At 35.5% G+C, this 16,093-nt stretch overlaps 1 protein-coding gene across 2 annotated transcripts in view; it reads right to left on the reverse strand.

Moving 5' to 3' along the window:
• The window catches only part of LOC127933574 (A-kinase anchor protein 6-like), a 119,994-nt gene extending 104,786 nt beyond the window's left edge, over positions 1-15,208 (reverse strand). For both annotated transcript variants that reach the window (XM_052530638.1, XM_052530637.1), the window contains exons 1-2: positions 14,834-15,208; positions 3,682-4,054 (exon numbers count right to left, since the gene is read on the reverse strand). In XM_052530638.1, the coding sequence (XP_052386598.1) occupies positions 3,682-4,011 (330 nt within the window). In that variant the 5' untranslated portion in view covers positions 4,012-4,054; positions 14,834-15,208. The remainder of the gene's footprint in view (positions 1-3,681; positions 4,055-14,833) is intronic.
• Positions 15,209-16,093: the final 885 nt, after the last annotated feature.

The raw sequence follows: 16,093 nt of genomic DNA on the forward strand, positions 1-16,093 counted from the left end.
ATTAGAATATATTGTAACATTAGAGATGCCTTACTGTTACTCCCTTACTGACTCCAAACTCTTGAACACTAGTCCTGATCTTCTCCACGAGATGGCGCTGTATGCTTGAAAGTCAAAGACAATATATACTGTAGTTTAGAGCACCTTGCCACTGAACCTGAAAAGATGCTAATGATGCTCATCAAAAGATGATTCATTTTAGGAGGAAGAAGAGACATGTGACTTTCTGAGAGTCATCTTTTTGTCATCTGTAATTGCCTCAAAATTCCTCCTGGAAGTATATGATTGTTGACATTTACATTCATTTTCAGGATACATAATACATCCTGAAAGCTCAGTATTGACAGGCAGTTCTAAAATCACCACACACATGAAGAATCAGTGGTCCTATATGTCACAGTCGGTATGGAGCTCACAGGAAGCCTGGAAGTGAGTCACTGAGGCACACTAGTGTAGGAGTATCAGTCCGTGCTGTGCTCTGTGGCCTCTCACGGAGAAACAGATGTGTGCTGCCCGACTGACTCATTGTCTGCTGATACTGAACACAAAGCCTTCAGTCAGCTGCTCAAAATAACCCTGGATTCAGCAAGAAACACACACAGAATTCTTCACAACAACAACCACACAAAACATCAGCAGAGAGAGATGATTTATAAGGGTCCATTAAAAAAGCAGAAAACGATGCTCAAACAAAAGAAAATCAGGCAAAAATCTGAATCCCACACTGAAAAAAGAAGGTGCAACACTCACTGTAAAATCTCTGATGCATCTTCAGCTGTATTAGATAATAGACATGACTTCTCTTCCTTCATCAAACCTCAAGAACACCATATATAATGGTGAAAACTACTTTTAAGCTTTAGGGTTGTTCATAAATCTTGAAGGTTTGTACTTTTGAATTTTTATTAGGTTCATATATGATTATGTATAATTTCTTGTTTATTAAATAAATAAATAAATTATTTAGTTAAATTAAATTTCTTATTATAAATAATTGCCAAATAAAAAAAAAAAAGTTGTAAAAAATCATTATAAAAATTTTAAATTAAAGATATCCATCCAATTTCCAAACCGTGTGTGTGTGTGTGTGTGTGTGTGTGTGTGTGTTTTAAATATACACACATACAAACGCAAACATATAAACATTTTATATAAACAAACACACATATGAACAAATATATAGATGTCTGTGTGGGTGTTAACTCACATATTTAATTGTAATAGTTTATTAATCATTTGCATCATTTACCACATTTATTAGGTCCACTATTTATAAGATTGCTAAAACAAGATCTGAAAGAATGTGGCACTCAAACTGTTCAGATCACACTGAAATTATTTGATTGTTAATAGCCTAATGGCACAACCTCACTTCACAACTAAAAGACATAGCCGTGGTGGCAATGACAATGCCGTCTGACCGATGAGAGAAAAGCTCCCCTTCAGAGACACACACACACACACTTATTCTAAAAGCTTCACTTATGATTTATTAACAGGACATGAAGGTTCTCAGACTGGCTGTAAACCGCCATGACACCAGAGACTGCAGTGTGTTTTTAACAGCAAAGACCATCAGGTCCCGCTCTAGCAGCAGTGACACATTCAGTTAAAGAAGAGATTCCTGTAATACATTCAGAATGCACAGACTTCACCGAGGGGAACAGTGACACAGCCAGTTTCCTTTTCACTTTCACTTATTTCAAACTAAAGCGTGTTGCTTTTTGGGGTTACAATATTTCTTTCTATCTCAGTTTCAAAGCAATCCTCTGTTTCATTGAATGGCTCTCACAATGATGTGAGCAGCTGTTTATCTGAGCTATAACATGATGAAGCTGAAACACAGGCTGCCTGATTCTCCCTTGTGAAAGACATCGAGAGAGTGAACTTCTAATTAAAGACTGCTGAGCACACGGTTCTGATTAAACCAACAAATGTAAAAAATGAAATGAGAACACAACAATGTTTCTGAAACATCTTTCAGACGGAGTTCTGTAATGGTTTCTCAATCTGAAAGTGAGGCAGAGGGACTCAGCCATTCAGCTGTTAGACTAACACTGAAACTCTCACTATGACCTCAGCATCACTGTATCAAACATGTGTTGATATCATCAAGTCAACATTACTCATCATTACTACAGTGCAACAGACCAGGGTTTCCCAAATTGGGGTTCACGAGTTGATGAAAGTTTAAAAAAAAAGTAAAATAGTAAAAATATGAATAAATAATTGTTAAATCAAAACACTAAATCTCAGAAAGTAGCTTGTAACAACATAACGTTTCCTCTCAAATTTCTCAAAAGAGAAATATAAGATGAGAAATTACACAGGGAAAATTTTTGCACGCAGTGTGAAATACATCTGGACAAACTTAATGCAAGATATTATAGATAAAAGATATTAACATTTAGTCCACAAGACAAAAAAACCCTTGGTTCTTAATACTGTGTTCTGTTACCTAATGATCCTCGACTGTATTTCTGTTTTGTGATGGTTGTGCATGAGTCACTTGTTTGTTCTGAACAGTTCAACTGAGAACTGTTCTTCAGAACGGAGCAGCTTCGCGGATCATTTGAATCAGTTCGAGAAATTGGAGCGGGTTCGCGAATCATTTGAGTCAGTTTGGGAGCTCGGAGCGGGTTCGCGAATCATTTGAATCAGTTTGGGAGTTCGGAGCGGGTTCGCGAATCATTTGAGTCAGTTTGGGGATCGCAAATTATTTGAATCAGTTCGGGAGTTCGGAGCTGCTTCGCAGATCATTTGAATCAATTCGAGACTTCGTATATGGTTCGCAAATCATTTGAGTCAGTTCGGGAGTTGAAAGCGGGTTCGCGAATCATTTGAGTCAGTTTGGGGATCGCAAATCATTTGAATCAGTTCGGGAGTTCGGAGTGGGATCGCGAATCATTTGAGTCAGTTCGGGAGTTCAAAGCGGAATTTCGAATCATTTGAGTCTGTTTGGGGAACGCGAATCATTTGCATCAGTTCGGGAGTTCGTAGAGGGTTCGCGAATCATCTGAGTCAGTTCGGGAGTTCAAAGCTGGTTCGCGAATCCTTTGAGTCAGTTTGGGGATCGCGAATTATTTCAATCAGTTCGGGAGTTCGGAGCGTGATTCATTTGAGTCAGTACGGGAGTTCGGAGCTGGTTCGCGAATCATTTGAGTCAGTTTGGATTTTTTAAAAATCCTTTTGCACATTTTACTTATGTTCAGTAGTTCAACTAATAAAAGGATTTATTATTAAGGTTTCCTGTTGACTGCTGTATATAAAAGCCCTTCAGTATAGTTGTTACCTCAGGGGATGAGGGGAGTCATCAAAAATAAAAAATAAAAAATAAAAAGTTTTTGTTTTGGCTATAATAGAGTACCTCTTTTGGGCCACTTAAAGCACTGTACAATAGATTTATGCTATATTAGATTTATAAAATATTTTTTAAACACTGTTTCCACAAAAATATTAAGCAGCACAATATGTTTCTTGTAGAATATTTAAATAAATAAAAAAATAGGTAAAAAAAAATTCAATAGTATTTAAAAATATTAAAGTATTTACTGTATTTTTGACCAAATAAATGAGGGCTTAGTGAATATTAAATAATCTAATCATCTAGCCATGGACAAAGATACATTCAGCATCATTCAAAATATTGGTTCCTTTAATGCTGCACTCCTGTACTCTTACCTTGAGTTGTACCAGGTGCACATCCACATGTCTATTAATGCTGTCTTGCTGCACAGAGTGTGTGAGGTCTCTGACTCTCTCCGTCGTGGTCCTCAGCCAGGTCTCGATCTCTGGCAGATGTAGAACCACCTTCCAGTCGGCCCCTGTGTGGAGAGGAGGGGGTTTTTGGTACCTGCGGTAGGGATCTTGTTTCTGAGTCGACCCATCTCCACTAACGCTGGGCCCACACGGATCATCGTGTTTATCGGAGCCGGGTTCCAGGGTGGGAGTCACAGAGGTTATCATAGGGGAACAAGCCTCACTGGCCATCGGTGATACAGCAACATTCATGATGAAACACAGTGTGATCCTGAGGACGGGCTTTTTGGTTTAGCTGTTAAGAGAGGAGACAAAAAAAAGAGAGATTTAAAAAAATAAATTTTAAAACCAAGTAAAGTGCAAAACACCCATTAATACTAAAAGAGCAGCCAGACTTAGATATCAGATAGCCAGAGGTAATTTGTGATACAAATCTAATGGTGGTCACTGTCAAAGACAACAGCATGTAAATTGGCTCTCATGGTGAAGCATTATAAAAACATTTAAAGAAAGAGATTTCTCATCTTAGGGAATTATTTACTATTTTGAAGAAAAAAGTATTAGCGACATGGATAAAAATGCCAAATCACAAAAAAAAAAAAAAAAAAAAAAAAAAAAAAAAAATCTACAAAATGCATATTTGAGATGGTGGGCTTACAATTCTGAAATTTTCCAGAGTATATTCACTTTGCATAATGCATTTCATTAAAACAAAGATTGAGTCATTGAGAATGTCATAAATTATTCCAGATCCCAGATACAAACATTTAAAAGTTCCATGGTTTTTTTTGAGTATGTATAGAGAATAAAGATGACCTCAGAGCTAAAGTCACAAAACTCCAAAATATTGATTCCATTGGGAATACAAACCCATTAATTCATGTCACAAAAGTCCTTTAAGATGCTTTCAAGCAAAGTCATATTCTGTTTAATATTCTGATAAACTCTTTTACATCACTTAAAGTGAGGATTATGTGCATATTACCACCTCAGTAACAAATGCTATTAATAGTATGAATAGTAAAATCACATGACATACTTAAACTAGAATTTCAAATAAAAAATAAATATAAATAAATCCTATATCTTAAATAAACTAAAACACTAAACCTTGAAAAAAAAAACATCCATTAATGAACTGTTTAAAACATCTGCCTAGTGTCTCCCAAAGAAATCATAAACCGATAAAATAATAAAATGCTTTAAAAATAAATAAATGTAAATTAAATAAATCCTTTTTAAATAACATAACTCACTATGACTCATCAGAATTTGTTTCTGCCATTGAATATTCAGGTAACACTCTTTATTATAGTGTCCATGTTGCATACACAATACATTTATTCACATTTGCTGAAGAAAAAGCCAGTGGCGTCTACTTGTGCTAAAGTCAATGCCACAATGCAAACTCATTACTAATGTAATTATTGCATTCCCTACTATAACAGACGCTTATTGTCTATGAATATTGCACAATGAGGTCATTTCTAAAGTCATACACAGCCTCATTCCCTCAGCAGCTGAGGTCATTTCCACCCTGCATAAATAACAGGAAAGAAGATGATTCTGTACTGGAATAACTGACGCTCATCATGAAGCCATATCACCAGCATTAAACAGCATTGAATATCTAGGCCACTGCAATAGGGGAGTCAACGATTGGAAATCAATATCATGAATGATCCAGTTTGAGCATCTGGTTAATATGCTGCTTCGGCACCCAGTGATGCCATCCCACCAACAGCATCACAGCAAGCCCCTGAATTATTCAGCTAATATGGCTACCTGGCATTTACAGCTCATCTGCATGTATTTGTTAAAGGATGGATGAAGCCGTCCTAACAGATTCATTAGTTGACATTCAACATGAAAGGGCAGACAGAATAATTTCCGATATTTTTGTCTGCGAATGCATCAGTGACACATGACATACAAATTCACACGTTTGCATCAGGGGAACATACAAAAAAGTGTCACACAGAATTATACAGAGCCTTACAGATGTTTAACATATCACATGCATGCATAATTTATTCAAAACATGACATACACACACAATGAAACTTTTGCATTCTCTATGTTCTATCTATTTGCAGACTGATCCAGTACACCCTCAAGAACACTTTATTTCTCAAGACATGCAGGCGGATGACGTATGCATCATGCAAGCACCTCTGAGAAATGCAGTAGCAAAGAAAACAAAGCTTCCTTAATTTAGCAAAGGAAAAGAAAGAAAGTCACATACACCTTTTTTTTTAGGGTGATTAAAACACAGGCTAAATTTATTTATTTTTTTTATTTTTTTAAATCTTTTATTATACCAGGCACTCTATAAACCAGCCATCAGTTCTGCTGACGTCACAGAATCCTCTCAAATGAGCAGCAGCCTCTGCTAGATCTCAAAATGGGTCAAACTCCTTCTTAGTGCATACAGTCTCGCACCACAATCTGAAGCCCACAGAAATCACAATGGAACACACAAATCCAGCTGCATCTTAGAAAAAGAGTCACACTTCAATTACAGTGAACATTTCAATGCTGTATAGCACTTACGAACAATGTGTGAAAAATTTTAAAGCTACTCACTCTCCCAAGTGCAACTGAAGTAGAGACTGCTTTATTTAACTTCAAAAACATGAATTAAATTAAACATTTTAAATTTGTCTAATAATTTGTCCATTTAAAAAGTGGTTTATTTATTTACATTATACGGCTGAATTATTAAATTCATAACGGATTCCTTCATTTTATTTGATATTTGATTTGATAAGTGTAGACCTCCATAAACATTTCAACCTGCAAGAAAAAAAAAAAGATACAAAAGTTTTGACTGGGGCAGTAAGTACCTTTTCAAATGTCAAAATATATACTTATTTAGGTGCTAATATGTACCTTTAAGGTACCAATATGCACCTTTTAGGGCTAAATAAGGTACAAAGGTGTAGATTTTGCAAAGGTACCACCTAAGTGAGAGCTTTTGTACCTTTTTTTCTGAAGACTGCATTAAAACATTTATAGGCCTAAACAGGTTTTTTATTAATAGCTGTAAGCTCTCTGGTAAATGTTAAATACCTTGTTTACCATTTGTAGAAGTCCATATTTTATGCAAAGTAGTTACTGACTGAAGGATATATAATTATGTTATAATATAATGATATTATGCAATATCACAGCCAATGTCACCAAACATCAGAAGGTGACTGTGCATATTGTCAGCAGTCTTTATGCACAGGGTGACTAAGTTCTTTATTTAGCATCAGAATGAGGCTGCGGGTCAGAACTCTCTGTGAACTCTCTCTAGCTGAGATGGTATTTCTCTGTATATTTCATGCTGGATGAACTAGAATCGATAGAGACGTATAGAGCAGCACTGGGAGTGAATGATGGCAGTGTGGGCGAGTCGAGTGTCTACAGAGTGCAGCTCTAGTAATCCCATATCACCCACATTAAACCCTTTAACTGCATTTAAAACCTATTTCCAGTCAGGCTGTGATTCACTATGACTGGCATCATGTGAGTTATAGAGGGGATGTTTCCACATGACACCCCATCTGTAATGAGAGCGAGCCGAGCAACACAACAGAACTAGCCATGAGAGTAAACGGAGAACAAAAAGACAGTTCAACCCCAATAAAAATACAATTGTTGTTCCAAACCCAAATGACTTCAGTCACATCTCTTTTTTCATACACCAAATATAGTTATAGTTACCCGGGGCTGTTTGATTTAGTTGTACAAAGAAAGAAACTCCATTAGGGTGAGTAAATGATGACAAACTGTTCATTTTTGGGTGAACTATTCCTTCAAATATCCTGCTTGCCTCAGAAAATAAGGTCAGAAGAGATCTCAACTATGTGTCAAGCTGTTACAAACTGCCAAGACACAGTGGGTATAGAAAAAAAGAATCACCCCCCTTTAAAATAACCACATTTTGTTGCTTTGCAGCCTGAAAAGTTTTTGTTGACATTAACTTATATGTCAGGAAAAAAAAAAGTAAAACAGAATCACTGAGTTGATCACCTGAAAATGACTTGTAAACTCAATCAGGTGAACATAATCACCTTCTCAATAGCACACAAAACTTTGACTTTTCTGACATGTCAGTGTTATAGCTTTCACCCCAGTCCATCAGTTCACGTCTTGTGAAGTAAAAAGCTGCATATAGGATTAACCAATCTTTAAGGATTCAAACCATTGCTTCCGGGTAAAATACAACTCATCTGGGACAAGCAACATTTACAAGAGAAAACAGTCCAAAACGGTTCCAAACTAATTTGTCAGTGTATTTCGATGTAAAAGGGCAATAGGGGATAGACTATGTAACTGGAGGAAGCATTATTATTATGGATTATGGACTGGTATTGAAGTATTGACAGTTTAAATTGCATTATTGATGGATTTGTTTCTTCTCTTCACAGGACTTTAACTGATGGACTGGAGTGGCGTGGATTGCTTGTGGATTATTGTGATGTATTTATCATCTTTTTGGACTCTCATTCTGACGGCACCCATTCACTGCTGAGGATCCATTGATTAGCAACTGATGCTAAATTACTCCAAATCTGTTGAAACCAACTCATATACATTTCAAATAGCTTGAGGGTGAGTAATATTTTTGTGCAAATTGTCATTTTTGGGTGAAATATTGCTTTGAAGGAACTGAGAGGTCAACTACATTTTACACTGACTGAAGAAAGTGTGGATGTTCTGGCAAGTAAACCACCACTATGCTAGGGTCATCTGGTCATTGCATACTGGCCAAACACAAATAGCCTATACAGTAATGAATGAGACTGTTGGAGGAATGATAGAGAAGAATAAATGCTGCCAGCTCACGGTTCATTACCCTTGACAGTCGCACACCTGCAGCAGCGTTTCTGGCAGAACATCTCTGTATCACATCCACTCTCTCTCTTCTGACCTTGACCTACACCAGATGCTGAGGTCAGACGAGAGAGTGTATGCTCGGGGTTTTTATGCTTTCAGCAACATATTTAGTATAAACATGTATCAGCTAAAGAAGTCTTGCACTCAGACACCATTAAACTTATAAATGCTGTGGATTCTTCCTCCGCCTGCTTAGAGACAAAAGGCATTTGTATTCATATATATATATATATCAAAATTCCTAAAACACAGCCAGATACAAATATAATCACAGCTTTACACATCCAATGGAACAATGAACTGACCACAGATCAGAGACAGCTGCTTCTGTGAAGTATCAGATGGACTTCAATAATTCATGCAACTGATACAATGACCTCACAAATCTGCGACATCCTCCATTTTGGAGAAAGAGGAATTTTTGTCTATTATTCATTGATTTTTTTTAAGTCAATATTTTACACAGCATTTATAGAGTTCAATTTCTCCTGTCAGTAATCTTATTTATTCATCCATTTACTTTGTTCAAAGTATACAATTGTAAAACTAATATACATCAATTATAAACCTAAAAAATATATTTTTTAATTATGTATTTTTTTGTTAAATTTCTCCTGTCCAAATTATTTCATAAATAATCTTATTCCTTCAGAAATCAAATGTAAATTGGATAATACATGTCAATTTAAACTCTACAAATATATTAGTTCTGAATTTTATATAATGAATTCTGGCAAACACAACTATAAGGCATAAGACTAAAATGTGAGTTGAAAGATTGCATATTAAGTATTTTAAACAAAAGTTTAGTAGCATATATCAAAAAGCCTTGACATTTGCTGATATTCAATACTGTAAAAGAGTGTTGCTGGGACAAAAAGCCTCCAGCATCTAAAGATAACAGAAGAAATCACAGTCAAGACACGTCTACATGTGTTCTGGGTTACACTGAATCAGATCCACTTTCTGAAAGGAGCCAAGAGCAATGTATGAGTCAGCAGAAACACGCTTTTATTTATAAATATGAGGGTCATGGAGAGCCTGTGAGGCTAACATTTCCATAAAGAAGCTTTATTTTCACTCTAGAATATACATGTAAATGTGTCCTTGTTTATCATGCTTACTGTATGTGAAGACAAAGTGAAAAAAGTAGACTACTTATATGGAGAGAAACTTATTGTTAAAGTGCATCATTTCTGCATAAGAAAACCAAAGAGCAAAAGGGTTTCTCCAAACACTTCCACAGTATTGCAGTGTGGGCTTGTAGGATGCTCAAAACACAGGCAAAACACAGCATATTAAGTTCACCTTACCTACTCGATGTTGACTGGCAAATAACTAATGTGACTTTGTAGCTCAAGCACTCACCCTACAAACAATCTCACAGCCAGACCATTCTTTATCATGGTAACAGACCTATTGACCATAATGTTTTATTTTGTGTGACATCTGACATGATGTCAAAGCACATTGAGTCCTGTCGAGGCCCTATTTCTACTCAATGTTTTTGTAAGCTTTGTTTAACTGTCCATCATTGCTACGGGACAGTTTCGACCTGTTTCTGATCGATACATTGTTAACCCTTAACCTCAGTCATCAATGTGGTTAAAGGTTGAGGTCATTTTTTCAGCAAGTGTATTACTACTGCAAGTTCATTACATGCTACTGACATGGCAACATGACCCTCCTGCACCCACAAAGGGAAAACAATATTTAAAAGTCACTTTACCATCACAATCAACCTGCTTTAGCACATATTTAACCTATCAAAAACACTTAATTCAATGTGTTGCTTTTACGACGCTTTGTAATTATTTGTGAAATGTATTGCAATTAGTGAAAATTGTTTCAAAGTAAATACTACACAACATTTTTTTCAGTTTATATGAAATGTGTTTACATGAATTACAAATAGAAAACATTTTTAGATTTAAAAAGAGTGGTGCTTGCTTTTACCACAAAAATTCTACAATTTTTAACTTTTTATTCATCAAAGAATCCTGATAAACTTATCACAGGTTCCAAAATAATATTAAGCAGCACAACTGTTTCCACCATTGATAATAAATCAATATATTAGAATGATTTCTGAAGGATCATGTGACACTGAAGACTGGAGTAATGATGCTGAAAATACAGCTTTGCACCACAGGAATAAATTATATTTTAAATTATATCATTATTTTAAATTGTAATAATATTTCGCGATATTACCTGGGGATGTGTATCTGTTAGGAGTATGAACTTTAGTGTCACGTCTGCCTGTTCCTGTTTTGCCTTATATGGTTGTGTTCCTGTTCAGTTTAGCTCTTGAGTTAATTAGCTCTTTAGTCATTGTTAGTTGACTAAGTAACTCCCATCACCTGTTTGCCCCTCATCAGCTGCCCTATTTTAAGTCTCCTTTCTGTTCACTTTACTGTTGATTAATGTTTTGTGTTATTGCTACCCAGAGTTATTTCCTTTCCTGTATTCGTGTGAATTACAATTAAAGATATTTTGTGGATTGTCTTCATAGCCTTCTTTGGAGGAACTGTAACAGTATCGTTAAGATTTTAACGGTGTTACTACTCTTACCGATACTGCTTATCAATCTGGTACTTTAACTATATCAGTACTTTGTTTTATACAGTATATACATGCATATGTCACACAAATTAAAAGCTGAATTAACATTGGTTTATATTCTGAAATTTAAAAAATATTTAATGAAATTAACATAAAACCTCAATTTGTAAATGCACCAGTGTGCAGGTGAGCATGCTTGTTGATCCTGGAACAACATTCCAATCAACCAATCAGAAATGAGACATAGCTTTTCAGGAAATATGTGTTTTAGGGTTACAATCAGATTTAGGTGCTTCTACACCCTTGTTAATTAGTTATCATTTCCCACTGATTTTAGGAATAAATTATGGGTAAGGTTAGGTTTAGGGGTAGGGACTGGGTTAAGTCTATACTTTTGGACAATAATGTTGATCCAAGATCATCAAAAGATGTTGATTCAGGAACATGTATTACTTGGCAAAATCACGACGACCAGTGTGCAGACATTTTTAGCATTTTATATAGATACAGTAAGAAGAACATGAATAAAGTAAAAGTAAAAAAATAAATATATAAATAAATAAAAATGAAAGAAACGGTGCTTTAATTTTTCCATAAAGGTCTACTGAGATTACTGTTCAGGTAAGTAATATATATATAGTTATAAAAGTATATAACATATTCATGTTATGCGCACTGAAGCTCTTTTATGTGGGCGCGATCTCGATTCTGAATTGCGAATAGCAAAAATTTATCATAAGCAAATGTATGAATATTACTACATATAAAAACTGCTGGTAAGATAGAATTTGCAAGATAATGTATATAGGCTATAGCAATAACAAATGTTGCTGTGTTTTCTTAATATCTCCAGTACCGACAGCAGAAACGTTAACCTCAGAGCTTATCAATGCGCCGGTCTTTAATAGTTTAGCCCTTGGCCCATTGAATACCGGGTTTCATGTACCTTTCTGTAATTATTACTGTTTTGGGATATTATAAATTTCATGACCTTGGTCCATTGTTGAGAGCCACAGTTCCAGGGTGTTGTGGCTGGTTGCCAGCGTGCTGCAATGCAGTTGCTAAGGAACTTTTGATAGTTGTTAGGTGGTTGCTTACTGGCAAAAATACTAGCACCCATATTCTGCTCTCTAGGCTGGGGTCCCTCTTTCAATGAAAGACTTGACAGAATTTGTGTGGATTATTGTGATGTTTTTTCAGCTGTTTGGACTTTCATTATGACGGCACCCATTCACTGCAGAGAATGCATTGGTGGCCAATTTCTCCAAATCTCGAACAGCCTAAGTATATTTTCAGCAAATTAAAATTTTTAGGTATTAACTATTCCTTTAAACACATATTAAAATAAAATAAAAAAAATTTAATATCACAGCATTATTGAGAAGAATAAATCACTGATTTGGATTCAATACAGCTTTTCATTCTTGTTTGTTATTATTGAAACATTAAACAACATTGAGGGTGAGAAATTCAACAAGCATTTTTTTAAAGCATTATTAAATATATATTTCTAAGCTCACAGAGAATAATTACCCGAGCTGCTGCTGCCACACTCTGGGTGGTGATGATAGATGGCAGCTGCTCTCATTATGTTTGAATGATGACATAAGTGTGCAGACATGATATAGAGACAGACTGACTGCACACTGTGTCCAAGTGGGAAATGACCAAGATAGAAAAAGCCAATAATATATCATTATTTACAACAGCTTTCAAATGCATTCAAACCGTGTAATTCACATCAGGCGTAAATTTGGGCTCAGCACTTAAAAAGCTTATTTTACACTTTACAGTGTCAGGGCGTTTACGGACACAGCATGCTACCTTGCACAAGTTTACTAAACTCTACAACATTTCCAGCATGGTTGTGCATTGCTAAAAGCCTTAGCTGTATCCTCAGCCCTCAAGATCACAGACCTCACCCAACAATAGTATTCTGGGTCATCTGGTCCCCGTCTTAGCAAGCTTAGAAAGCATTTTTTGTGTTCAGGACTTGCAAATCAGACAGCTAAACAGAATATATTGGTCTATATAACGGGTCAATGCTGTGGAAAAGAAGCGTCCACACTCCACCCAACCCCTGCCTTCTAACCCTGCTTAAGCACAAACCCTCATCACCATAATAAAACAGGGATCTCATGGGAGAGGGAGGGGTGGATCACAGAGGAATTGCTTCCCAAAACCCAACTGCAACAGTGCCTAAAGCAACACAACTGAAATACACAGTAGGAGGTTTAAGAAACTTCTAGACACAAACAAGTACACAATCAGGATATAATTTTTATTTTATTTTTGCCAATCATCTAAGGGTCAGAAATTACATAAATACTTTAGCAAGAAGCTAAATTATTACCATTTTATTATATTTGGTTATTGTTTCATTGGGGTAAAATAATTTATAAACACACATATTTGCAAATAATTATTGAAATACTGAACACATAATAAACTAAATAGTAATAGATAATAAACTAAATAGAGATAGATAATGCTTAATACAATAAAACAGTCCATTCTATTAGTGTTATTGACATGCTATTAGATATAAAAATAGATGACACACTAAATTTGAGATATTATTAGAGTATTTTAATCAGCTTATATTTATATAGTTTATTAATATTTTGAATATTTTTTTATCTTCAGCTTTAGTTAAATTTTGTATAAAATGTAAGTACATTTTGCTGTTTCTTATTTTATATATATATATATATATAGTCAATACAGTTTTAATTAATGTTTTAATTGTGAATTGTTGTATATATATATATATATATATATATATATATATATATATATATATATATATATATATATATATATATATTATTTATATATATATATTTATGTATATTTTTAAATTAAGAGTACTTGATATACTATAGCATGTTTGCTGTTCCATTTAAAGTTAAATTCCTCTTTCCACCAAGTTAAACATGAATGCTAATTCTAAGCCTGTGGTGCAACACCACACCTTAGGACACACATATGTGGCCTTATCGAGAAGAAAACAAATCCATTCTAATATCTCAGAGCATTTGTCATGAAACACCACCCTTGCAGGGTGTGTTTGGGAACAAGGTGACGAGGCAACATCTAAAGGAGAGAGAACCATGACCAAGCAATGACACAGGCGTGCCCGCCGGACCACATGCACCGTTAAACCCTGCATCCTGCATCCCCTCCACCCAACCTGCACCATCATAAACATGGAAAGCACCAGTGAAGCCATTCACCTAGAAACGTGCTTAACACAAACAAACATGAAGGGCTATTAAACTGAAAACACTGGCCCATGTTTGAGTGTAATGAGGGTGGAGCATAAACACTGACACTCTCATGTTCCCGTCCTTACAGACAGAAATACCAATAGTGCTAAAAGAAAACAACCCCCCTCCAGTCTTCGCTGTATATTTGGCCCCCCTTGTGAATACTATTTGTGCATGCGTCAGGTCTTTCCTGCAAGCCACTTCAACGATGCTGTCTCTCTCCACAGTTTGCCTTCAGATGGAGTAAAACCTCTTTCTAGCATCATATCCATGCTCAAATGTCCCCTGCTTTTAATATTATAAATAAGAAGGCATCAGCCCATAGCAGCAGAAGACAGAAGCCGGGTACTTACCATAACACTATCTACTCCATTTTTCCATCCAGTGCGGTGTGTGAGGGAGGTGCCTGCTATCCGATCCACTGCAGGGCTGCCTGCCTCGAGCAGTCCTCGCTGGACGGATGCTGATGATGTAGCGCCTTTCAGGAGAGCAGCCCAGTTACCTTGGAAACTGAGGAGTGATGGAGTGGCCGTGCTGCGCTGCCATTGGCTGGAGAGGGGTGGTGCTCCCACTGTGGGGCCCCCGGTGGGTGTGGCTACAGATGAGAGAGGAAGCAGAACTGTGAAAGCAGATGCACTACATCAGAAAGAAGGACGTCCTTTTACAGGAACAAACACAGACTCTGTACAGTATATTGAAACAAAGTCATTTAAAAAATATATATAGAATTGTTTTTTTTTAAATATTAAAATCTCGCTTATTTCTTCTGATCTCTCTCAAAATAGACTTTTCTCTCTCTCTCTTTCTCTTTACAAAAAATACTGTGCAGAACCATGGTACAGGGTTGGTATCACCTGATAATATTCAATATTTGAACATTTAAAGGCACTTTACACAATAAATATTAAAATGATATTTAATATTGCTATTAATATTATTTGTTGTTTTATATTATTGTTTTATAGCCAAAATATCAAAATATCACCAAATGTATGCATAACATGTGACATTTCAACACTAAATAAAATAACCGAAATAATACAACAAGAATATTTTTCTTGTATTATTATTATTATTATTATTATTATTATTATTATTATTACTATTGCTTACTGACATTAACCTTTGTAGTATTATTATTATTATTATTATTATTATTATTATTATTATTATTATTATTATTATTATTATTATTAGTTTCGCATCATTAAACACTTAATCCTTGGTAAACACTCATTTAATTTTAAATTTAAACACGGCACAGGTGAGTATTGATGGTGGAAGGTGCAGCATAAATTTACTTGTTTCGAGACTCACCTATTAAAAACAAACTTTATGGGCGGGCTTTATCGCTCTGACCGTGTAATCAGCCAATCAGAGCCACGTGGATATTCATACATAATATATAATAAATGTAATAAGAATAAATATGGTTAGTTTATGAAACCACTGGATGGCGACAAAGTTGCGCTAAAAATATTCATTCATCTGTTCTGATTAATCGATCGATAAAAGATAATCAATCAGCTGACGAAAGGATGTATTTTCACCGATCATGACTAACCTAACCCTAAATTATAAGGGACTCAATGTTCACTAAAGAAATGTTATGG

The sequence above is a fragment of the Carassius gibelio genome, chromosome A17 (genome assembly GCF_023724105.1).
Source record: "Carassius gibelio isolate Cgi1373 ecotype wild population from Czech Republic chromosome A17, carGib1.2-hapl.c, whole genome shotgun sequence".
Classification (NCBI taxonomy): domain Eukaryota; kingdom Metazoa; phylum Chordata; class Actinopteri; order Cypriniformes; family Cyprinidae; genus Carassius; species Carassius gibelio.